This window comes from Wyeomyia smithii, chromosome 3 (assembly GCF_029784165.1).
Source record: "Wyeomyia smithii strain HCP4-BCI-WySm-NY-G18 chromosome 3, ASM2978416v1, whole genome shotgun sequence".
NCBI lineage: Eukaryota > Metazoa > Arthropoda > Insecta > Diptera > Culicidae > Wyeomyia > Wyeomyia smithii.
Genome location: NC_073696.1, coordinates 100,425,780 through 100,449,835, shown reverse-complemented (window position 1 = coordinate 100,449,835; position 24,056 = coordinate 100,425,780). Strand labels below are relative to the sequence as shown.

General features: G+C 40.4%; 6 protein-coding genes across 16 annotated transcripts in view; 4 read left to right on the top strand and 2 right to left on the bottom strand.

The window, feature by feature from the left end:
- LOC129729856 (uncharacterized) overlaps nt 1-5,286 on the top strand; it is a 70,535-nt gene extending 65,249 nt beyond the window's left edge. For 4 of the 9 annotated variants that reach the window (XM_055688705.1, XM_055688710.1, XM_055688704.1 and 1 more), the window contains 6 exons: nt 3,825-4,174; nt 4,242-4,326; nt 4,391-4,662; nt 4,725-4,836; nt 4,889-4,986; nt 5,050-5,285. In XM_055688705.1, coding sequence (XP_055544680.1) covers nt 3,825-4,174; nt 4,242-4,326; nt 4,391-4,662; nt 4,725-4,836; nt 4,889-4,986; nt 5,050-5,226 — 1,094 coding nt within the window. In that variant the 3' untranslated portion in view covers nt 5,227-5,285. Of the gene's footprint in view, nt 1-3,824; nt 4,175-4,241; nt 4,327-4,390; nt 4,663-4,724; nt 4,837-4,888; nt 4,987-5,049 lie in introns of those variants that run through there. The other 5 variants (XM_055688706.1, XM_055688711.1, XM_055688708.1 and 2 more) reach the window with 5 other exon arrangements.
- Nucleotides 5,287-5,544: 258 nt separating this feature from the next.
- LOC129729973 (DNA-binding protein RFXANK) lies at nt 5,545-6,617 on the bottom strand. The gene is made up of 3 exons (XM_055688906.1): nt 6,402-6,617; nt 6,061-6,348; nt 5,545-6,001 (listed from the first exon to the last, which is right to left on the bottom strand). The coding sequence occupies exons 1-3, from the start codon at nt 6,431-6,433 to the stop codon at nt 5,677-5,679; spliced, it is 645 nt and encodes a 214-aa protein (XP_055544881.1). The 5' UTR covers nt 6,434-6,617; the 3' UTR covers nt 5,545-5,676.
- A 3,563-nt stretch (nt 6,618-10,180) lies between these two features.
- Nucleotides 10,181-12,542, top strand: LOC129727998 (cyclin-dependent kinase 8). The gene is made up of 8 exons (XM_055686339.1): nt 10,181-10,625; nt 10,697-10,948; nt 11,007-11,196; nt 11,256-11,469; nt 11,532-11,811; nt 11,867-11,902; nt 11,973-12,014; nt 12,078-12,542. The coding sequence occupies exons 1-8, from the start codon at nt 10,404-10,406 to the stop codon at nt 12,369-12,371; spliced, it is 1,530 nt and encodes a 509-aa protein (XP_055542314.1). The 5' UTR covers nt 10,181-10,403; the 3' UTR covers nt 12,372-12,542.
- Nucleotides 12,543-13,203: 661 nt separating this feature from the next.
- LOC129730810 (CDK5RAP3-like protein) lies at nt 13,204-15,339 on the top strand. Its single transcript, XM_055690392.1, has 4 exons — nt 13,204-13,344; nt 13,404-13,578; nt 13,639-14,740; nt 14,801-15,339. The coding sequence occupies exons 1-4, from the start codon at nt 13,339-13,341 to the stop codon at nt 15,036-15,038; spliced, it is 1,521 nt and encodes a 506-aa protein (XP_055546367.1). The 5' UTR covers nt 13,204-13,338; the 3' UTR covers nt 15,039-15,339.
- Nucleotides 15,099-19,135, bottom strand: LOC129730809 (myotubularin-related protein 14). 3 transcript variants are annotated; one of them, XM_055690389.1, is made up of 7 exons: nt 18,810-19,135; nt 17,745-18,201; nt 16,960-17,683; nt 16,566-16,883; nt 16,399-16,503; nt 15,882-16,286; nt 15,099-15,816 (listed from the first exon to the last, which is right to left on the bottom strand). In XM_055690389.1, exons 1-7 carry the CDS (start codon nt 18,891-18,893, stop codon nt 15,660-15,662), a joined length of 2,250 nt encoding a protein of 749 aa, XP_055546364.1. In that variant the 5' UTR covers nt 18,894-19,135; the 3' UTR covers nt 15,099-15,659. The 3 variants fall into 3 exon arrangements, with proteins under 3 accessions (XP_055546364.1, XP_055546365.1, XP_055546366.1); XM_055690390.1 differs by lacking the exon at nt 18,810-19,135 and adding an exon at nt 18,336-18,553; XM_055690391.1 differs by lacking the exons at nt 16,399-16,503; nt 16,566-16,883.
- Nucleotides 19,136-22,050: 2,915 nt separating this feature from the next.
- LOC129729901 (proteasome subunit beta type-2-like) lies at nt 22,051-22,981 on the top strand. The gene is made up of 3 exons (XM_055688779.1): nt 22,051-22,264; nt 22,323-22,548; nt 22,606-22,981. Exons 1-3 carry the CDS (start codon nt 22,174-22,176, stop codon nt 22,904-22,906), a joined length of 618 nt encoding a protein of 205 aa, XP_055544754.1. The 5' UTR covers nt 22,051-22,173; the 3' UTR covers nt 22,907-22,981.
- Nucleotides 22,982-24,056: the final 1,075 nt, after the last annotated feature.

Sequence of the window (24,056 nt, the reverse complement as noted above, 5' to 3'; positions counted from 1 at the left end):
TTGAAATCCGATATATATATATATATATATTATATATATATATATATATATATATATATATATATATATATATATATATATATATATATATTTTTTTTTTTTTTTTTTGTTTCAGGTGGAGGGGAAATTTGCATCCAAACCCCTGGAGTGACCAACCTCAGGGAGTGTGGGGTTGGTTTGAATCAGTGACCGGACCCACTAAAACCCCTCCAGTCTCAAGCCCATAATACTCCCCGGGACCACCGCTAGGTATTGCTTCGGGGAGCGGCTTTTGTGCTCTGTGCACCCTCTTGGTTCTATAGATCTCTTTGCTAACTTAGCTAACTAACCTGGAGACTGGCCGTTAGCTAACACTGGCGTGTCGGTGGTCAACCTGTCGCCTGTTTTGCAATTCTAAAACTATTTGAGAGGCGGCTGTACAAACCGCCCTCCAAATGTTTGGGTCTTTACACATCCTCCGAACTAGGTTGTCCGGAGTGGTGTCTGGCCCGCTCACTACCATCATGTCGCTCCGCGCATGCACAAAACGAGGGCACACGAAGAAGACATGCTCAGCAGTTTCTTCCGCATCCGCGCACTCGGGACACATGGGGGACCCCGCATGCCCGAATCTGTGTAGATACTGCCTGAAGCAACCATGACCTGACAGAATCTGTGTCAAGTGGAAGTTAACTTCTCCATGGCGCCTCCCGACCCATCCGGATACGTCCGGAATAAGTCGATGCGTCCATCTACCCTTTGCGGAATTGGACCATTCCTGCTGCCATCTGATCATCGAGAATGACCTTCTGGTGCCTGGTATACCCCTTGTGTCACGTTGATCGAAGCATTCTACGTCCTCCTTAATGGCTATGCTGATAGGCATCATGCCGGACAGGACGCAGATTGCGTCGTATGACACTGTACGGTACGCGCTCACAACCCTCAGGCACATGAGCCTGTAGGTACTTTCCAGTTTTCGGCGATGACTGTTGGTACCTAACGCTTTGGACCACGCTGGCCCACCATACCTAAGTATGGACGAAACCACGCTGGCAAGAAGTTTACGCTTGCTGCCATATACCGCTGAGCTATTGGACATCATTCGAGATAGTCCTGCAGCGGCCGTTGAAGCCCTCTTACAGGCATAGTCGACGTGACTCTTAAATGTGAGCTTATCGTCAACCATAACCCCCAAGAGCTTCAAGGAACGCCTTGAGGTAATGGTGCAGTCACCGACTCTGACCACCGCCTGTTGCTCTAATTTGCGGTTGTTCACAACCGTAACCTCCGTTTTATGGTGCGCTAACTCCAGTTTCCTAGAGTGCATCCAGTCTTCGACCTTGCGTATGCAGTGCGCGGCCGTCAACTCGACCTCTTCGATCGACTCGCCGTAGACCTCTAGCGTGATGTCGTCTGCGAAACCGACGATCACAACCCCTACAGGGAACTTTAGTTTCAACACCCCGTCATACATGACATTCCACAACACCGGGCCCAGGATGGAACCTTGCGGTACCCCTGCGGTGATTGGGACGCACTTCTGACCCTCCTCCGTGTTGTAAACTAGTACCCGATTCTGGAAATAATTTTCCAAAATCTTGTACAACGACACCGGTACGTGGATGCTCCTAAGCGCGAGCGCTATGGTGTCCCAACTGGCGCTATTGAATGCATTCTTCACGTCAAGCGTGACGATTGCGCAATAGCGAATGCCCCAACTCTTACGCTGGAGTGCTACCTCTGCCGTCTTGGTGACAGAGAGAATAGCATCCAGCGTGGATCTACCTTTCCGGAAGCCGAACTGGTTACTTGCCAGACCGTTTACACCCTCTGTGTACTTCACCAGTCTGTTGAGGATAATCCTCTCAAGCACCTTGCCCGTAGTGTCCAGCAGACAGATAGGTCTGTATGCCGATGGGTCCCCTGGCGGTTTCCCAGCCTTCGGCAACAGCACCAATCTCTGTCGCTTCCACCTGTCCGGAAAGAGGCAGTCATCCAGGCACTTCTGCATGACTGCTCGAAATAGATCGGGGGCCACTTTCATGGCCGTCCTGATGGCCAAGTTCGGGATTCCATCCGGTCCCGGTGCCTTGCTCACCTTTAGGGAGTTGGCGATCACGATGAGTTCCTCATTCGTAACCCTTACCTCCTCCACAACCTCTGCACGGCTGCCGTCTCTCACGGATTGGATGCCCGGCAGGTTGGCCGACCATCCCTGGTCTGTGTCTGAGATACTGGAACGTCGGACGTGAGACTCAGCAACCGGAGGCCAAGGATTTGGCTCGTGTCGTGGAAAGAGTCCCTCGATGATACGCTCCAGCATCGCTGGTGATCGCTCTGCAGGCGCCAACACGCCTTTGGTCTTCGCCATTACGACTCTGTAGGCGTTGCCCCACGGATTCGTATTGGCACTCGCGCATAGCCTATCGAAGCAGGCCCTTTTGCTCGCCTTTATCGCACTTTTAAGCGCCGATCTTGCAGATCCGAATACTACACGGCGCTCTACCCTCTGTGCATCGGTACGTGCACGTTGCAACATCCGTCTTGCACGGAGGCACGCGCTACGGAGGTCCGCTATCGCGTCGGTCCACCAGTATACCGGTGACTTACCATTCCTAGGTTGGCGGGTCCTAGGCATGGTGGCGTCGCACGCCCGCGATAATGTGGCAACTAATTGGTCAGCACTCGGGCGGAGCCAACTGCCCCCCTCGCACTCTCTTCTCATTGCTTCTGCAAATACCTCGGCATCGAAATGCGATGTCTTCCACCCGCGGACGGTCGGAGTATTGGCTCTACCCGTCGCCTGCCGCCTCACGTTCTGGACTACGCTATAGCAGACCGACTGGTGGTCACTATAGGTGTAGCCATCGTCTACCCTCCAGTTCACGATCAGTCCTGGGCTGGAGAACGTCACGTCGATGATCGACTCCGCACCATTTCTGCTGAATGTACACTTGGTTCCAACGTTGGCCAGATCTAGGTTGAGCTTTGCCAAAGCTTCCAACAAGATCTGACCCCTCCGGTTCGTGCGGCGGCTTCCCCACTCAACAGCCCAAGCGTTGAAGTCGCCCGCCACTACTAAGGGTGTTAGTCCCGTCAGCTCCATAGATAACAAATCGACCATCTGGGTGAACCTTTCGATAGACCAACGCGGCGGAGCATAACAACTGCAGTAGAACACTCCGTCCACCATATATATATATATATATATATATATATATATATATATATATATATATATATATATATATATATATATATATATATATATATATATATATATATATATATATATATATATATATATATATATATATATATATATATATATATATATATATATATATATATATATATATATATATATATATATATATATATATATATATATATATATATATATATATATATATATATATATATATATATATATATATATATATTTATATATATATATATATATATATATATATATATATATATATATATATTTATATATATATATATATATATATATATATATATATATATATATATATATATATATCGTAGCTTAAAACGGAAAACGTGATTAAAATGAGGTCGATATCTTGTACCGTTTTTGAGTAATGGAGAAAAGCAACCCGTGTAAAAAAACGCATTAAAAAAGACCTTACTGTATTTTTTCCTCTTATTTAAGACATTTGAACAACTTTTTGGTTGCATATTGAATATTGTGTCCATATTAATTGGACATCTTATTTGTTTAATTGCGGACATGAACATATTTTGTTCACATTTCATCGTTACCATTTACAAATACCGACTCTAGTACAATCACTTAATTTTGAACATTTTCTCAGCTCTCGGTGACCCGCTGATCAAGGGTTTGACAGAGGTAGCTAACAAACGTCCGGCCGATCCAATTACCTATTTGGCTAATTATCTGTACAACTTCGCAAACCAGAACAGATCGAAAACTAGTGCGAGCAGCCAGACTTCAGCTGGAAAAAACGATCGCAATAACAACAGCATTGAGTTCGAGATCAAGCAAGATTCGGAGAAAGAATTGGAAAGCTCTGCCCGCACGGAAGAAACCGCCCAAGTGTCGCCTCGGCAAAACGGTAAAATGGCGGAGTCCGAAATGGAGAGGGACGATCAAGGTCCTCCATCCCGGGATGGATCAGGTTCTGCAACCACTAGCGACAACAGAGTGAGTTGAAAACCCCAGAAAGTCAAACATCAGGGAAAGTAACAATAACAACAATTTTTTATTCTAGGATGAACATGGTCAAAGTATGTTACATTTCGCCTGTGCCAGATCTCATGGAAAAAATGCTCTTATCCAGCTGATTGAAGAATCAGGTGGGTTGATAACAAAGCTCAGCAGATCAGCATTGTTTCTAAGTTTCAGTTTTCGATTTCGTAGGAACAAGCATAACCTTTCGCGACGAATTATATCGAACAGCACGAGATGTTTCCTTGCAGGCTACTCAACCAGATAACGCAAGAGAAATCGATCGTTATGTACTTGGTTTGGCTGCACGGGGAGATTTGGAATTATTGTCTGCTATGCTATTGGACGGGTACGATCATATAGTCGATGTCACCGGCTCTGATGGAACTACCATAATGCAAGTAGCTTCCTCTAGAGGCCATCGAGAAATCGTTCGATTTCTTGAAGGAGCACGAGAATTTGAGGTAATGAGCTGAAATTAATAATTCAGTCATTGATGGTGTACTAACTTCTATTATTCATACAGGAAAATAGAGAAGATTTGTTGAATGCGGTTCGAGAGCGAAATTTACAAAAGGTTGTAGAGATAACACAACAATCAGACGGCAATAAACTTGCTAAAGCCAAAAACTACTATGGTAAGAATTTTACATATGTTAAGATTTATTGATAAATATTTGTAAAAACTAGGTCGCAGTGCTTTGCACATTGCGGTTGTGATGGAGAGCGAGGAAATTGTCGAGTATTTGGCAACTAATTTCAAGCAAACGTTGAAAATTGGCGATAATGTAAGTCCGTTTAGATGCAAAGTTATCTACAGTAAGTAAAAACAAACTGCTCATTTTTTTTAGTTGGAACGTACACCCCTACACTACGCGATGGGAGTAGGAAATGTCGAAGCAATCAGCCGCATTCTGATAAAAAATGGCGCAAAACGTGTTTCGAAAGATTTGAAAGGTCGCCAGCCTAGTTACTACTTTATGAACAAAGCAGATATTCTGCGTTTACAAGAGGAAGAAAAGCAATAGTTCATTACCGAAATGCAAAAAAATTTGCGTAATCGATTAGTAATTATTAATTTTAATTTTAAATAATTTTAAATAAATTACATACTCTTGAAATATAACTATGCATTTTTGTACATTTCAATCCATCTAAAAACCCTAGTTTATTAATTTTTATTAACGCTCTATTAAGTTGTTGCAATAAAGTCTTGGAACAATTCGAAATTTTACTGCTACCAGAAGTTTAGGTTGCATTTCATTAACTGACCGATTGTATAAGAATAATTTCTAATGCTTGAAAAAAGACGTTTGGGACTATCGGATAAGTGTTTCAACCCAGTCTTAACAAGAAATATAATGATTTTATGCGAATATAAATCTACACAAATAAAAATTTAGCACAGCACTTTTGATCCATAAGTAAGCATTATAAGAAAACCTTCCGTGACAATTTATACTCACCAGGCTTTCAAGTTACGACATCAACAACGCCGTAATGTAGCTCTCCAGAACCGCTTGAGATAAACAAGCCTGATTCTTAACCGCAAGACTGTATGCAGTCTCTCCGTCTTCATTACTGTCCGTGAAATTTGCTCCCCGGCTTAGCAGCTCGTTGCATGTGTGCGGATGGTTTCCGGCCGCGGCATACATCAATGGTGTATTGCCAACAACGTCCATATGGTTTGCATTTGCACCTTTCTGCAGTAGCAACCGAACGATCTCGTGATGACCACCCGATGCAGCCAACAGTAACGGAGTGATCATATCGACTGCCGAACGATCGAAGTCCGCTCCGCAACTATGGGTAAAGAACACGTTAGAAATTTATGGGAACAAACTATTACGTCAACAACTTACTTTATCAGTATTTGGGCTGCCGACAATTGACCGTAATAGCAAGCCCAATGGAGTGGTGTGAAATTGTTAGAATCGACAGTATCTACGGATTTTTCCAACCGAACTTGCTCCTCGGTAATTTCGCCTTGTCCGGTTTTTTCGTGAAAGTTTAAACAGATCTCACTGGGAATGTTAGCCTCGGTGTTACCGCGCTGCAGATTAGTGAGGACTGTGTTCGTGGGTTTATACGGGAGGAAGGCACTTTTTCGATTGCCACTGGCCAGCAGCAATGGACTGAAATCGAGTTTTCTGAAACGAGAAGCTAAGTTTTCGAACAACAAATAACATGCAAAGCATATTACCTGTCCTCATCAGAATTAGGAGATGAACTCATTTCTCCTCACGCGAGGTGGGCCATAAAATATTAAACAACACTGATATACTGATTATTTTGAATATCAAAGAACCTATGTTATTTATACAAAAATTAACAATCGCCAAAACAGATCACGATTGCAACCAGAGTTGCCAATAAAATTTTCGATTTAACTGGAAAAAGGCTGAAGAAAAAACTGGTAAAAACTGGATCCCAAATAAATTTGAAAGAAAAAACAAAAAAAAATGACTGTGACAGAGCTTTTCTGTTATGGGGATTGAATCCAGTGTCAGTTTTGAATACAGCAACTAAAGAGATAACTCTTCGCAAAAATATACTCATTTTAATCAGAACTGCTTTGTGTTGGGCTTACATTTTGTTAAAATTATGGACTCTGAAAAATTTCCTCTAACAGGAGCATAATTTGAAATTACGCAATCAATCTAGCTCAAAATTAAGAAAATAGAGCTTTTCCATTTACTTTTATGTTTAACAAAAGTATTAACGCAGAGCGGGGGCCTAGTGTGGTTGGTAACGTCTCCGCCAACCACGCTCGACGCCTGGGTTCTCGGATCCCACCGCCGACATAGGTGTCGATGGTTGTGTGGTGGCGTGATCCACTCACTACCAACCCAACTGGTCTAGATTCGATCGGTGATTGGCCACAACAGTGGCGGAACTAGACCGACGGAAAATAAGCGAGAATAAAAAAAAAAGTATTAACGCAATATTTCCTTACGTTACATCAGTGAAGTGAATCAGTTTAAATTTCAATTATTTCTGACTTCGTTATCTTTTGGTATCTAATTACTCCAACAATTTTTTTAACTGCTACGCAGCAGAAAATAAATAGAAGATTTTTTTATGGTCTGGTAAAATCTATTTGTTTGGTTTTATCTCAACCATGTCATGCCGTATACTGAAAATGCTGTTACAGTGTGTCGAAAACCTGGAAAAACCTTAAAGTCAGGGAATGTCAGGGAGCTCATTTTCCGATCAGGGAATATCAGCGAAAACTGAAAAATATTCAGAGAAAATTTTTCAAACCAAGACGCGATTTTTTAAAGCGGCTCTCTAGTGCAAAAACTGATTTTTTCAGCACGAAAGGTTAATTCGGGACATCTACTGTTGGGTTTCATATCCGACTGAATACTTTATTCACTGTGATTTCAGATTTACGTTGATCTACTTTGTACTTTTTTGTGCCGAATGCTGAAAAATATCATGTTGATGTTAAATTTAAGCGAATATCAGGGAAAACCAGGGAATTTTATGTTGAAAATTATTTCACCACCCTGTGTTAAGAATTGTTATAATAATTTATCGATCTACAAAATTTCCGTTTTAAAAATATTTCCGAAAACCAATCGGAGCTTGAGTGAATAAAAAACTGGATAAAACTGGCAAATATCTGAAAAAACTGGAAGATTTTGGGAATAAACTGTTTGACTGGATTACTTAAAAAATACTGGAGGAATCCAGTTTAAACTGGAACATCGGCAACCCTGATTGCAACAAACAGCGCTACAGAAAAAAAAGCGTGTCAACTTTATTTACCGGGGACAGCACAAAAATACGTAACAAAATTTCAGACCATACATTTTCTTTGTTTGCCCCGAAATACTGTACATTGAGTAATTATAATGCAAAAGTATTTTTTTTAAATTTTATCAATAAAAAACTCAAATAACAACTGTAATATTTTCATAAGTATTTGCAAGTGTACGGGTGTTGAATTTCTTTTCATCAAAATTGAATGTTGAGTTCACAAATTTATTTATTGCCAACGCTGATATTTGCATGTTTAGCTCTTTCAGCATGTTCAGGTCCCAGGTTCAGGCTATTCAGCGTTTTACGCACCATAATGGCAGTCGCTATAATGCGTATAACCTCACTGCTTACGTCAGTTTGGGGATTTTTGAAGAACTGGCAACACAAATTTTGCAAGATACAGTAAGGTCTTTTTTTACACGAGGGATGCGTTCCAAATTTGTATGGGATCGCGTAAAAGAATACTTTTTTGAGTTGCGAATATAACGAAGAAAGCCGTTATAAAATATTTGAACCTCGTTTGAATATGATAGTTGTCAATCTAGAGACCAAAATTCAGTATTCACACCAAAAATTGAGATATTTTTTTGAAAACGGATCTATGATTATTTTTGGCCTACAACGAAAAACGTGATTGAAATGAGGTCGATATCTTGTATCGTTTTTGAGCAATTAAGGAAAGCAACCCGTGTTAAAAAAAAGACCTTACTGTGTATTCTAACGAAATACATGAACACTTCAAACTGGCGTAAGCAGACTAGCAGAGTTGTCAAAGGGGCCCGAATTTCATTACCCACTGTGTGTCCAGCTTTTTAAGAACCATAATGGCGCTTACTGTTTACGTTAGTTTAGTGATATATGGAGCTCTGGCAACACTAATGTTCCCAGATATATTGTGTTCTCTGCGGAATACATAAAGAGTCAAACTGACGTAAGCAGAGTTTTTGAAGGGTAGGTAACGTATTACGAATTTTTTATTATAAGGCAATCCACGAGACTGTTGCGATCAGCTGGGGCGACATTGCGCATTTCGTTTCGAGTAACTCGAACAAAACTAAATGATCGCTGGTGGGCGTTATGTTTCGTTTTTCGTATTTCGTATTTTTTTCGATTTTGCGGGTTGGATTAGCCGAAGGGCAAATGACAATGATAGCTCCTTTTGAGCTTAAAGTGAAACTGGCAGTATGTGACGTACTTGAAAATAGCGAAAATCGCTCGAATCGAGCTGCACAATGCCATACCTGATTTCAGTTTGTTTTCAACTTTTGACAGCTTCAGGTTTGTACGGACGGTCGCAACTTGGTTGCAATGCGGATCGAAAAGCGTGAAAAACAAAAGTTGTTCGATCGGTTGCTCTAGTATTGCGGTGGGGCAATCCTTTACACAGCAACTGAATACCACTTTAGATTTATTTTCCGACACTAAAAGATCTCGTGTTCCGTTGTGTTTTGGTTTTACAACTAGAAAAACAACAACAATAACAAACGTACAAGCAATGAAACGTCATCCATGGCCTTATAGCTTCCGCCATTATGGCGCGTAAAAAGTATCCAGCTTTTTACGCGCCATAATGGCGGACGCTATAATGGAAAAATTCGTAATACGTTACCTACTCTTTTGACAACTCTGCTTACGTCAGTTTGACTCTTCATGTATTTCGCACGGAAAACAATAAATCTGGCAACATTAATGTTGCCAAATCTGCAGAAATCACGAATCTGACGTAAGCAGAGAGGTTCACAAATTACGAACGCGCATTATAGCACCCGCCATTATGGTGCGTAAAAAGCTGGATTATTGCTTATTAGATTAAAGATAACACTACGAAAGCAATTAGTAAATGCACTAACGACTATGATCTTATTGAAGTAATGCAACTCATCAAAGTTTTTCTCGATTTGTCAATCCAACATAAAAAAAATAAAACAATCAATATTGATTTTGATGAAGCTATTCACGTTGACGGTGTTGCTGATATTTGTTTGGTTTTTGCATGCGAAAAAGAAAGAAGGAAATATTTTTGCTTTTGTCATCACGCACATTTTGACAATTGGATATGAGTGTTCGAACAGCCTTCAAAATCTCTTTCAACGCGAATAACCCGAATGATTCATTCGTCATTTTCACATACCCCCCACAGCTCATATTCTTGTGTGTAACTTACGCCTTTTTGCCAATTTATGATGGAGTTATATTTTGTCATTGTATGCTACACCTTTGATTTATATCCCTGCCCATATAATAACAGTAAACATTATTTTAAATCGTTCTTTGTTAAATTGTTCTGTTGCTACAATTATAATATTGTCTGCTAAGTTTTCATGATACATACTATTGCCAGAACATTGAACACGTTCGCAAGAAAAGTGTTAAGAAGTGAAGTTAACCCGAGTACATCTTTAAACTCCCCCCGTTATCCGGTTTCGTAGCCGCTGCTATGAGCAACGCTGTTATGATGGACTACGAATTCAAGATGAAGACTCAACAGGAACGGGCCAAAGTGGAAGACCTTTTTGAGTACGAGGGCTGCAAGGTTGGCCGCGGAACCTATGGCCATGTCTACAAAGCTCATCGCAAAGAAAGCAATGATACGAAGGACTATGCACTGAAGCAAATTGAGGGCACTGGATTATCGATGTCAGCCTGCAGGGAGATTGCGGTAAATGCTTTTTTGTTTTCAAAAATTGTAATTTGTGCTATAATATGGTTTGAAATTAAAATATTTTTCAGCTGCTTCGAGAACTCAAGCATCCTAACGTGATTAATCTTATTCGAGTGTTCTTGTCGCATACCGACCGCAAAGTTTGGCTGCTTTTTGATTACGCCGAGCACGATCTGTGGCATATCATTAAGTTTCATCGTGCAGCTAAGGCCACAAAGAAACCAGTCATGGTTCCAAAAGGAATGGTCAAGAGTTTACTGTACCAGATTTTGGATGGTATTCATTATTTGCACAGTAATTGGGTTTTACATCGAGATTTAGTAAGATAAATTTGGACTATCTACTCAGAAAAATTAACTCTACCTTTGTTATTTTTAGAAACCGGCTAACATTTTAGTAATGGGAGAAGGTAATGAGCGAGGGCGGGTAAAAATTGCCGACATGGGCTTTGCCAGACTTTTCAATGCTCCGTTGAAGCCGTTGGCAGATTTGGATCCAGTTGTGGTGACATTTTGGTATCGGGCACCCGAGTTATTACTCGGAGCAAGACATTATACCAAGGCAATAGGTTCGTTATCTTTGTTTGATTTTCCTTTAATAAATACTTATGTATAACGATAATTGCAGACATTTGGGCCATAGGATGCATATTTGCCGAATTACTGACTTCAGAGCCAATATTTCACTGTCGACAGGAGGATATTAAAACAAGCAATCCTTATCATCATGACCAATTAGATCGAATCTTCAATGTTATGGGTTTCCCACAAGATAAAGACTGGGAGGATATTCGTAAAATGCCAGAACATCACACTCTTACGAAGGACTTCAAGCGTTCAAAGTAATTGTTTGATTCATTGTTGGTACTTTTTGTATATTTATATTCAAAAAAATCTCTTTTAGTTATGCTAACTGTTCCTTAATCAAATATATGGAACGTCATAAGATTAAACCAGACAGCAAAGCGTTCCATTTGCTCCAGAAACTGTTGCTGATGGATCCAAACAAACGAATCACCTCGGAACAAGCTATGCAAGACCCGTACTTTTCTGAGGATCCACTGCCTACTGCAGATGTATTTGCTGGTTGTCCGATTCCTTATCCCAAGCGTGAGTTTCTTACCGATGAAGATCAAGATGATAAGGGTGAAAATAAACGTCAACAGCAGCAACAACAGGCTAATGTAAGCGTTTATTTTATTAAAACGTAAATTTAGCTAATGTGCTTTTATTTTACAGCAAACACAACAGAATCAGCAACAGCAGCAAGGAAATGTAAGACAAACTATAAAACGACTTTTTTAATCAATCTTAATATATATCTTTATATCTATTTTACATGTAGCATCAATCGCAACAGCAAAATCAACAGCAACAACAGGCAAACGTAAGTCAACCAAAAATGTTATTTATATAACGTCTTATTTTTCTACCGCCGATTCTTTTGCAGAATCAACAGGCACAGCAGCAACAACAACAACAACAGCAGCAACAACAACAGCAACAAATGCAACAACAGCAGCAACAGCAAGCACAAAACGCTGCCATGGATCATAATGCTGCCAAGCGAGTGCGTATGGCTGGTCCAAACGGGCAACCTGGGAATGGGTTAAATCCGCAAGACTATCAACAGCAAGCGCAGCAGGCTGCTGCTGCTGCTGTTGCAGCTCAGCAGCAGCAACAACAACAACAGCAAATGATGTTCAACAACTCACAACAAGGAGGTTTCCAGCAAAGGTATTGATTTTCATCCATGGTATATTAATCGATAGGCGAATATATTAAGAATCCAATCCAACTAACATAAAAAGAGAGAGTATCAGAAAAAATATTGTGAATTCTTGGTTCCTTTTTAGTCTGTGGTAAAACTCAACCACAACCTCCGAAAACCTTTTGTGTAAGATAATAAATTGAGCGGCAATCAATTTTGCTTTTATAATTTATAATTTTTAGTTAATACCTGAGAGTTTATACCAACTTGCAAACGATGCATTTCAAAATTGGCTTCGACAAACCACTCAAAAGTATGCAAAAACACAACAATCGACTGGAAAAGTTATAACGTCTGTATTCTGGGGTGTGCACGGTATAAAATATATCAAGAATTCTCACGAAGACATAAACAATCAAAATTGATTACTACATTGTTGGGTAGATGAAATGGCGATTTCCTAAAAAAATATCTTCATACGTCGATGAAAAAAGCTGTTATTGAGACAATGTTTCAGAAATCCTGATCCTGATTTGGCACCAGTAGTTTTGAAATTAGATGTTGGAAAATCATGAATAATTAAGTAAAGTTTTACCAAAAAATATTTTAAATATTTCAAAAGTGCGGAATCTTTTCAGCCGAATAGCACACACAGACAGACGTGATGAACGGTGATACTGAAAATCTCCAGTCTATAATAATTCAGCATAGATAAAAATATGATATGATTGCTTATACAGGAACCATAATAAATTTAATTTATTTTTCGAAGTGACTGAAGAGAATGCAAAATATTGCGTCGTTTGAAGTTGAGTTAAAACCACTTATTTTGTGAGGTACGTATCATAAGCGTGTAGTCGTTTGTTTTGACAGCTCATCGTTTATTGACAACGGTTCGGTTGTTCCTCGCTGTGTTTCCTTAATACGTGGATGCTTTTATTTTTAATATCCTTTCACCTGTGCAATCATCGACGTATTTCGATAAATTGGAAAAGGGAAAATGAATGTCGGTATTATTTGTTAGTTTTGGAGTCAGTTTTGATCATACTTTTACCTTTCGTATAGGAAGCGGACATACCAATTGATATTCACGTTGGAAAGCTTCAGGATTGGCTTGTTTCGCGACGTATTGTCGGTAAAAACTGGCATCATAATGTACGCGAGGTACGAAGTAAAATAAGCAACGCACTTACGGATATGCCAGCCCACGAAGAACTTGTGCAACTGCTTAAAGGAGCGCGTAAGAAGTTTCTCCATATTTCGCTCAATATCATTCATTTGTTTTTTTTTTTTTATGTAGACATAAACTACTTTCATTGCCTGCAAATCATCGACATTCTGAAAACCACGGAAGCTGATTCCAAGAATGTATTTGGCCGTTACGGTAGCCAGCGCATGAAGGACTGGCAAGAAGTTATCAAACTGTACGAACGGGATAGTTTGTACTTGGCAGAAGCAGCACAAATATTAGTCAGAAACATTAACTTCGAAATTCCTAGTATTCGGAAACAGATAAAAACTTTCGAGCAACTAGCTGATGAATCGGAGAAAAAGGCTGGAGACTTGCGACGATCGCAAAACACGGTCCGTAATGAGTATCAGGCGCTCTGTCGGCAGCTAGGCATTGCCGGGGAGAACCTGCGAGACGAATTGGTGACGAAAGTTGGCGAGCTTCCGGAAATGTTGAACAACATTGCCACTTCGATTAGCACTTTACAGAAGGCGATTGAATTGTATGGTGCTTTTTCAAACAATACGGAGTGTTTGCCCGTTTTGCGACATGTTGCAAAAACTGGAAACTCAACGGTATACGAGTTTCTCTACTCGGAGCCACCGCTGTCTATCGAGGTGCCTCCGATGAAATTTGCGGTTGAAAAATCTGTGCCCATCGCGACTGTGCAAGAGATTGATTTTGGTAATGATGGGGGAACGATTGATTTTGGTGACATTGGCGGTAATGGTATCGACTTTAATGTTGATGCTGCTGATGTTAATCTGGAAGCTGGAGAAATTGATTGGGGTGTTTCTGATGATGTGGTGGATCCTAATGCGGGGGTGATAGATTTCAACATATCGCTGGAAGAGAGCGGTATTGTGGTTGAGGAAGGTGGCAATGCCGGTGGGGTGGCGAGAGGAGAGGAAGCGTACAGTATATGTGATTCTCCGACATATCGAGAGCGGTTAATCAACGAGATGTTGGAGTTGGAAGCCTTTTTGAAGATGCGGCTGTATGAAGTCAGCGTTGGAGACGCCGTGCATATTTTATCGCTAACGATGATGGACAGTTTCCCGGATCATGATCCCAAGAGCTTATCGCAGATGCTCGCTCAGGTCGACGTGATTTACGAAAAAATCAACAGCCCGCAAATTCAACATTTGCATCAGATTAAACATTCCCCGAAGCGAGTATTTTCACCTGCTGATTGTTTAAACTCAACTGATGTATTTTATTTTTTCCACAGATATGTTGACATACTTACGTCAAAATTAAAGCAAAAATTGCTGGCCATTGATAAAATGAAAGATACGGAGAACCTAATGTTAGAACGCGCGGTAACATTTCGAGAGCAGAGTGCCGGCCTCCAACCTACGGTAACGAATATCACCGATCAGACCCGTATCCTTCAGAGCCAAATAGAACGGGATATTTCTAAACGCTACAAAAATCGGGTCGTGAATTTGATGGGAGCTAATTTGTAAAAACGTGAGAGTTGTGTTTCTTTTTTAAGCAGGTGTAAGTGAATAAACAGTTATACCTAATTATTGAAATACAAACTTTTTGTTTATTGTTATAAATTTTGAAGATTAGAAATGAACTGGTTGACTGTTTTGTTTACACTGTTCTGGTATTACACGAGTTAAGTCGATAAAAATCAGTGGTAAATAAAATATCTCTCTAAACAAGGCAGAATAATAAGGCTTATTCAAAAAAATTCAACAATGATAACTTATCAAAAAAATAAAAACTTTCTAATGTTATGTCAACTTTACGTTCAGTTAATTTGTCGGAAGTTTTTTTTTCGTTATGCTACATTCGCTTTCTCATTTCATTGGTGATTTATTTAAAACTACAACAGTTAAATACGAAATGAACATCTGCGGTTTGGTGTTGGTTTTTCACAGTGTCGACAGCAGAAATGTTACAGAAAAAAAAGTTTCATAAGAAGAGATTTCGCTTCTTCGTTATAATAAGGCCATAATTGCCTTATGCATAGTATAACTTATTCGTTATCGCCAAATTAAAATGCAAAATGAACTTCCCGAAAATCAAAGCTTGGGGCGTAAAGAACGAATTGGTTTAAGTTGCTGGGATCTTGTCTACTAAACAGATGTTCGACTAGCAAGGCCGACTTTCTCTGCGAAATTTCCTAGTAGACTGCCGAGTGCCGAATCTGGACCAGAGTTGAACTTGAATGCTATTGTCGGAAAGTAGCAGTTGTAAAATAACGTTCGCAACTGTGTGAGTCGTTCGCGTCGTCTGAAAATAAAACATTGTTAGGTTTATAGTTCTATTAAAGACAAGTAGAAAGTCATACGACTCACAGGGCATGACAATCGACGCGGTTTGAAAAGTACTCGCCATCGACGATGGTGCAGCAGCTGGTTTCCTGGCTGGTATGTTGGTTGGCGTTCGGTGTGGAAGCACTATGCGTAATAAAGCTACTGAAATTATCATGCTGCTGCTGCTGCTGCTGCTGCTGGGAAGAGTGCACCGAATGATGGCTATGCGATTGCTGTGCTGGACCTTGACATTGTTGTGGACGATGATTGGGACACGGGAACACATGATTTTGCTGCAAATGCGACTGCATTTCGTTCACCGATTCGGCGCTTCGATAGCTTCCGGTACAGGTTATCATTTGCCAGCTGCCAACCGATAGTGACGATGTTGATTCCTGGCGCTGTCTCAGTAGTCTTTCCGCGGTTGGCACAGTTACTGGACTAGTTCTGGAGAGTATATTCATTTAAAAGTTGAAAGTCTTATATATTGGAATTGTACAATTAGGACTTAGATGAATCAGTTTAACACAAATGTAATTTATGCCTAAATGTTACTTACCTTTTAGACTGTGGTGACCAGTGGATGTTATGGTTGGAACTTTCATGAGATATGCACCCAATACTGCTACTGCTATCATTACTATACGATGACAAACCGTTATTGCTATATGGAATGATAAACGTAAACTACATAAACATTTTCCAGCACATACCCAACGTACTTACCCATTGAACGAGTTGATGCTTTCATCTCCGATCAATCCCCCGCTGGTGACACTTCCATTTCTAGCAGCACCTACATTTCTACCTGTTATTGCTATGCTATTGCTTGCACCATCGCCGATCAGTCCGATCCCAGTACTGAGGCACGTCTGGGTGTCATGCATGGAAGAACTTTTCCCGCTCGCGAAACTGGATGTTGAGTTAATGGATATACTGGAGCCTCGACTCTCCCCGTCAAATAGGAGACCGTCGAGCATGATTTCGCTATCGGTTCTTATTACGCCTATGCTACTGCTCCCGCTACTGTGATGGCTACGAGTTCTACAGAGAAAACACATAATCTAGCATTACAGTTGAGAAGGATACATCTAAAATCTAAGAAGGGCTCGACACTAACCTAGGATTTAATACGCTAAATTCATCGTCGACGATATATTTGAGTATTGAGAAGCAAAAGAAAAATATCACTTCTCCCTTGTTTAGTCGGTCGGGAAGATTATGTCCAAACAGTAACCAGTCGTATGCAATTGTGAAGTAAAGCATCTGAGCTGCATTTAATGATTGATGAATTGCACCGTCTGCCCAAAGTGAAATGCGCAGCAACGAAACAAAGAGCGGTGTCCGATCCCAACCGCTGATACAGTGGACTAATATTCCATTATCGCTGTTTTGCAAGTACTTCAGCAGTAGCCGAAGGTAGTTTTGGGTGATTTTCACCAGATCCCACTGCTTGTAGTTGTGCCAATCGATGTTCAGTTCGGCCGTAACCGAATCGTCTGGCACTCGAATTCCAGCATCCACATAGGATTGGTTCCAATCGAAAATTAGTCCCTCGCCGCGACAATCATTGTCACGATATTCACGAAAAAATTCGCAACCAGGATAAGGCAGAGCGAGTATTTTGAAAAAATTGTAGCGATTTTCCTTGTCTACCTTTTCCGACGATGTAACGTTAAGCCAGAATTTCACCTTTTTGTTTTCCACCATAAAGTCGATAATCGTACCAACGTTCAGAGCTTTCAGAAGTCGAATATCTTTTCGCCGTAGTCTACCAAACAATGGCCAGTCTTTGGAATCAGATTCGTCTGACGAAGAATCCTCCTGTGCTTCGTAGGCTTCATCTGTTCGAAAAGAAAAAAAAAACTAACTTTTTTTTTCTTAATCATTCTACAATAAGCTTACCTCCTGGCTCCGGTGGGGTGGCTTCTGCAGCATACGCAAAATACTCCAAACCTGAACGACCGTAAATTTCTGGCCCACCCGATAAGGTAGCGGATCGGCAGATGTATTTTCCCTTGAATAATATCACCGGTAGTGGAAAACGTGCTCGGCATCGTGCCAAACGGGCACGTAATATCAAATAGCGAAGCCGTTGGGCATCGATTTTTCCCTCGACAAAAACTTGATCACCGCGAGCGTAGTCCGAGTAGCCGCCGCGAGACGAACCAGTACTTTCCGAACGTAGATCGCTGCTGGTCGAAGAATGTGCAGCATATGCATTATTTCTTTTCGTCTCTTGTTCCGGAATGAGCAACTTGCCGGGATAGTGTGCCGAAAGTTCACCGTTGACATTGGTCAGTTCAGTAACGGTGTAGTCCATCCGCATCAGCGCACTACAACGGTTCACGATCTCATCACCCTGGAAGAACGAAACTCTGTAATCATCTTAAGCTGGACGTAGATAAGATACAATGTTGAAATGTAATTTAATGTAAAATAAAATTCTCAGTTATGATAATTCATACAACGCACAATATAGCGCAGGTCACGTACATGTAAAAAACATTCAGTATAAAGCTTTCTATAAATAACCTTGTAAACATTTTACCGCCAGTAAGTTCTATCAATTAAATCAGCGATAGAATCATCGGATGTAAACACACATAGCCAAACAACAAATTCGCAACAAAGAAACAGAATCGTCAATGTCCCGCTCCACCCAGCTTGTGCAATTTGTGTTTTTTTGACTGAAAATTTCTTGATGCGCATTTTTAATTTACTTGTAATATAAGTCAAAAGGCAGTAAATCCAACAATGCAAAAAGCTGTTTAGGTTAGGACTGCAGAAAACTCACTGATGAATCAAACCACGTTATGGCACATGACATTGGTTAGTGATAAAGCGCAGCAGCATTCATTAGCTCGCAGTTCGAGCCTTTGCAGTTCGCTGACTCGTTTTAATATTAATGTTATCTTTCACCCATAGGACAAATTCACACGAGTGCCAAATTTGGTCAGTAATACCTACCACTACGCAGTCTTTTGCACGGTACATATTCTTGGCAAAGTATTCCAGCAGCTGCTGGATGTCCTGCGGAAGAATTTCGTTCATGTTCCCGGCTACTGCGGTGGCACCACATTGACGAACCCGGATTGCACGGCGCGAACGCGAAACGAAATGCCTTTCAGGAAAAATCTTGACGGCCGGATGGATTATGCTGGGGAAATCACTGTTTTGTACAGTAGCAAGGACGACACCAGGCACAAAAAATGCCACAATGCGAGGAAAATAAACCACCAATACAACTTTTTCACCTTCTTGCTCTTGTTTTCTCTTCTCTTCGAGTGCCTCGCTTGCTGTGGAGACTTTTGACAGTTTGCGAAATTTTATCTTCTACACACAAAGAAAATATTACCAAGCGAACACGTAAAAACAACGTTAATTTACGTAAAACTGAATGTTTTCACTGGTTTAGGTAGATAATACGCAAAAAAATCGGTGAAAACAACGCAACAGCTAATAAAATGCGAATACTTAATTTTTGAGTTTTTGATACTGATATTGATGATTCAAGGTATCCGATTTTACCAAAATGATGACTTCCGTGCAGGTACCCTGAAGTAGATAAAACACTTTTACCTATAAGTACCTTACCGCGCAGAAGGGCTGATTTGCGTCAAAAATACGCATATTTGGGTAGTTTTATTTCTGTGTAGAGTGGTAATCCAGGGAAGAAAAGCATTTCGCTAGCAAAGCGTCCTCTGGTTGTTAAAGTTCAAACGCCTTTTAAGGTGTTTTTTAATTTCTGAAAATTTTGTGATGTAAAATAACAGAACTACCACATACTTAGACATACGTAACACTGGCGATTTTTTTGACTCTTTGCCCCACATCTCCCGGTACCAACAGCAGTATGAACTGCTCGACGAAAATGAACGGAATTAGTTTTCTTCATCGCGGCTCTACTCGTGCCCTCAACAAAATCCCTTAAGAAACTGTCAAAAAGTTGTTTACAAAATCAAAGCTGCATTTTTCGAGTGGGAACGAGACAAATGCAGGGCTGCGCAGGTACACAACCTCCATAAACTACTCAAACAGAGGTTTTTTTTTTACAGAGGTTGGTACTTTCGAGTAGTTCATTTTGTACCAACTTTTTTGGAAGATTTCTTCCTGAGTGTTACGTATGTCTTATGTATGTGGAACTACCACTACTCATTGGGTTTTAATATTACTTGTAATTCATAATAGTTATGTCAGAAACGACTATTAAATTAGGTTAAGGCTAGGGCGTAGGGAATTTCTATATTTTTGCTTCTTCACTTTTATCATTTCATAGCGTTGCTTCGATTGCTATTTGGTCGGCGTGCGACCAGACCGAACCAAGCGCCATATTTTTGAAAATTGTGTTTTAACACTAGTGTTCGTTAAAATTGATAATCTATCTTTCATGAAAAAACTAAATCATTTGAACAGTTTATAATGGTATTATAACAAAATTTCTCTGCAGCAGCTTGCAGGAAGCATACGGGGTGAGTAAACTTTGATCGCCGATTACTCGAAATAATGTTTTGGGCGCTTGATTCGGTCTGGTCGCACGCCGACCATCAAACTGACGATTCATTCACCAGTTTGAGCTAAACCGACTATAACAGGTAAAAAGATAAACGAGAAAATCAGCGTTTGGTATAAAGCTGCCTCAATCAATGGAAAAATTGCTTTAAAGCCACAAATGGCCGACTTTGAGCCACCAGTTCGAATTTTCAGAAGCACAAGGCTCAGTAACAATTCACCTGTGAAACGCGATTTTATGTTTGCTGCGGTGAAGCAAACTCATGGCCCCCAGGACCCTACAGTTTGGGGTTCCCCACAAAAGATCCCTTCTCACAAAAAATACAAAAAAAATCAAAAAATTTCGTGATATTTCAAAAATTTTGTGATACTTCAAAAACTAACACAATCCTGCTCAAATCTTTCACTTAAATTTTCGTATGACATATCTCTTCATTGAACTTTTGACAACTGAAAAGGAGCCTCCACAAGATACTTGGCCCCCGGGCTCCCACATTCACACTAAGATTTTATTGCCGAGAACGCAACAGCTGATAAATTGGGTTGTTTAGCTATTCACGGATTTCCGATTTTTATATATCATCTGAGAGAGGGTAATTTTCTGAGCAAAACGTGATTTTTTAAACTTTATATCATTATCCTTCGATTTTTAAATGAAGAAACAAAATTCGCTCCAAATCGCTACAATGACAGTTGGTATGGGCGAACTGTCATTGTAGCGATTTCGAGCAGATTTCGAGCAGTTTTCAATCTTGATTTAAAAAGCGAAAGGACAACGATAGGTTTTTTTTTTAAGTCACGTTTTACTCAGAAAATGCAGATTCAGATGATATAAAAAACTGATATAGCTAAACACCCAATTCAATTGTTCTACAAGTTTTCTGCAGAATTTTCAAGAATTACAGCAAATGAAATTTAAAACCGACTGGTTTACGGTAGATCGATAAATTTGCAGAATGTTCGTCGAAATATATTGCTGACATTTTTGTTAAAAATTTCGCCGAGCTCCATCAGCTGTTGGGAAGTTTGCCGATATAAATTAAGTGTGTTCATTATTCCGGTCCTGATTACAGACATTAGAAAAACTGTGTTTGACAATCATTTACTAGGTTTTCAAATTATTTGGACTGCAGAACATATCACCAAAGTTTGGTTTGAATTCGATAGTGTTCGGAGAAAAATGAGGTAACAATGAAAATACACTAAAGTCGCTTCTTACGCGGGGGATACGAGCCGTGTAAAAAAAAAACGCGTAAAAAAACCGCGTAAGTTCCGGAATCAGCGTAAAAAAAAACGCATAAATTCCGGAATCCGCGTAAAAAACCGCGTAAATTCCGGAATCCGCGTAAAAAAACCGCGTTAATTCCGGAATCCGCGTAAAAAAACCATCGTTAATTTTGCATTCTGAGTGAAGGGGAACCGAAATCCGGGCAAAAAAAATACCGCGTAAATTCCGGAATCCGCGTAAAAAAACAGCGTGAATTCTGGAATCCGCGTAAAAAAAACCGCGTAAATTCCGGAATCCGCGTAAAAAAAGCCGCGTAAAAAAACGCGTTAAAAGCTACCTTAGTGTACCCTTTTTCAGATTTTCATAGCTATCGTTTTGGGCCTCGTCCGTTTTGAAAAGTTTCTCTTAAGCTGTGTCTAGCCCCTGGGTTTGGGCGATGAATAAAACTCTCCACTTATTTATGAACTGTCAAAGTCGGTTGTTTCGTGACCGCGACGCGATCCGCAAGTCAGAAATCAGAATTTGTTTGTCATTGCTGCAATACGACTGAGATCTTCCGTGTCTAAGTGGATATTTTTGAATTTAGTGCTAACTATGGAAACTTTAATAGGAATTCGTGGACCAGACTTTGTAATGCTAGCGGCTGATAGTTCGCATGCACAGTCAATCATTGTTCTGAAGGATGGTAATGCATGGAAATAGTCTACTTATCATAACCTCTTACCCAAAAAAAATACTTCCAGATGAAAATAAAATCTACAAGATCTCCGATAATCTGGTGATGGCCACTATTGGCGAAGCGGGAGACCGCGTCCAGTTCACGGAGTACATCAGCAAGAACATTCTACTTTATAAAATGCGGAACGGCTACGAATTGGGGCCAAAGTCAGCAGCTCACTTTACTCGTAAAAACTTAGCTGATTATTTACGTTCCCGTACTCCGTATCATGTTAATGTTTTAGTTGGAGGGTATGTTAGATTGTTTTTTTTTGTAATCAAGTTTAAAATTGTTGTTTTATTTCGCAGATACGATGAAGCAGATGGAGCCCAGCTTCATTACATCGATTATTTAGCTAATTCGCTGCCAGTAAAATATGCGGCTCATGGCTACGGAGGCCTCTTTGTGTCCAGCATTCTCGATCGGTATCATCATGCTAAAATCACGCAGGACGAGGCATACGAAATCATGAAAAAAGGTGTAACTGAGATTCAGAAAAGATTACTTGTTAATTTACCGAAGTTCAAGGTGTCGGTTATTGGTAAGGACGGCATTAAGGAGCTAGCAGACATAACGGCCGATAGTCTAAAACAACCGGCTGCTGCCTAAGTTTTTTATTTAAGTTTTTTTTTCTACTGAAAGCAAAAATAAAAACTGGCTAGATATGTATGAAGGAAACGGTAAGGGGTAGTTGTTTCTTATAGTTGATGCATTAATCGTTTTGAAATAATCGCTCCAAGTGGATATTTGATGAATATTCTTGAATTGAGTTAAACCTTCTACATAACAAGGTTGCCTTTAAAAAGATGCGTGAGCAATTTAGAATAATCTTTCTTGGTGTAGATCGGGCCGTTTATTCTTAATTTCAACGTCGACTCTTGCGTACTCGACCGCCAGTATGCCCTTGTTGTGTTGGACTTCAAGAATTGCAATCTTATTTTGTTGAACAACCTTCATCTTATGAACGGTGATTCAGCGAATGTCATCACTAATAGATTCTACGATCTTCCACCAGCGGCACTGTGTGAAATCCGTGGTGGAACGTTGAAATTCGTATTCTACGCAAATGGGCTCCGTCGTAGCACACTTCGTCAATTGAAGGTCAGTACAATTCGCTTCTCACAACCAGCTACAAAAATTATGTTGAGAGAACGCAGTCAAACCTCGAGCAAAACCTATTAAGGTTCTGGAAATTTATGCGGTCTCAGAGTACGTGCAGTCGCGTTTCTACCACGATCACTTTGGACAGAACAACGGCAAAATCTCCCAATGAGGTAGCAAATCTGTTTGCGAATTTTTGTCAGTCCGCACCTTCTGTGGTGCACAGAGTTGATGGTAACGTGGAACACGACTTGAGTTTCCCTCTGTTGAACTTCACACCAGATGATGTTTAGAAGGTATTAACCAATCTCGATGCGACTAAGAGTCAAGTATTCAATCGTTCGTTTTTGAAAAGGGCATTCCCTAGCCTTTGGAAAACTGCATCTATTGTCCCTATCCATAAGTCCAGCATCGTATTAATGTCGTGCATCAGAGGAACCTTCGAAACGCTGGTTCATGGAACACTGCTTGATGCGGTTCAACCCTTGATCTCGGGATTTCAACACGGATTTGTCCAGCGTCGCTCCACAACGACAAACTTGATGCGCTGTACAAATACACTGTTCCGAGAGATTGAACTACGCAATCAAGTTGACTCCATCTACATTGACTTGGCCAAGGCATTCGACACGGTACCTCACGTACGACAAACTAAGAG

Bases quoted from the DNA above. Each gene is read 5' to 3' on its own strand.
- LOC129729973 (XM_055688906.1), bottom strand. From the start codon at position 6,433: ATGAGTTCATCTCCTAATTCTGATGAGGACAG. The intron at 6,349-6,401 runs GTAATATGCTTT...TTCTCGTTTCAG, and splicing joins CCTAATTCTGATGAGGACAG to AAAACTCGATTTCAGTCCAT. The intron at 6,002-6,060 runs GTAAGTTGTTGA...CTTTACCCATAG, and splicing joins GCAGCCCAAATACTGATAAA to TTGCGGAGCGGACTTCGATC.
- LOC129727998 (XM_055686339.1), top strand. From the start codon at position 10,404: ATGAGCAACGCTGTTATGATGGACTACGAATTCAAGATGAAGACTCAA. The intron at 10,626-10,696 runs GTAAATGCTTTT...AATATTTTTCAG, and splicing joins CAGCCTGCAGGGAGATTGCG to CTGCTTCGAGAACTCAAGCA. The intron at 11,903-11,972 runs GTAAGACAAACT...TTTTACATGTAG, and splicing joins AGCAACAGCAGCAAGGAAAT to CATCAATCGCAACAGCAAAA.
- LOC129730810 (XM_055690392.1), top strand. The intron at 13,579-13,638 runs GTAAGAAGTTTC...TTTTTTATGTAG, and splicing joins GCAACTGCTTAAAGGAGCGC to ACATAAACTACTTTCATTGC. The intron at 14,741-14,800 runs GCGAGTATTTTC...TTTTTTCCACAG, and splicing joins CAGATTAAACATTCCCCGAA to ATATGTTGACATACTTACGT.
- LOC129730809 (XM_055690389.1), bottom strand. From the start codon at position 18,893: ATGAACGAAATTCTTCCGCAGGACATCCAGCAGCTGCTGGAATACTTT. The intron at 18,202-18,809 runs GTAGGTATTACT...TCGTTCTTCCAG, and splicing joins GTGCAAAAGACTGCGTAGTG to GGTGATGAGATCGTGAACCG. The intron at 16,884-16,959 runs GTTAGTGTCGAG...TTTTCTCTGTAG, and splicing joins TTTAGCGTATTAAATCCTAG to AACTCGTAGCCATCACAGTA.
- LOC129729901 (XM_055688779.1), top strand. From the start codon at position 22,174: ATGGAAACTTTAATAGGAATTCGTGGACCAGACTTTGTAATGCTAGCG. The intron at 22,265-22,322 runs GTAATGCATGGA...AAATACTTCCAG, and splicing joins AATCATTGTTCTGAAGGATG to ATGAAAATAAAATCTACAAG. The intron at 22,549-22,605 runs GTATGTTAGATT...TTTATTTCGCAG, and splicing joins GTTAATGTTTTAGTTGGAGG to ATACGATGAAGCAGATGGAG.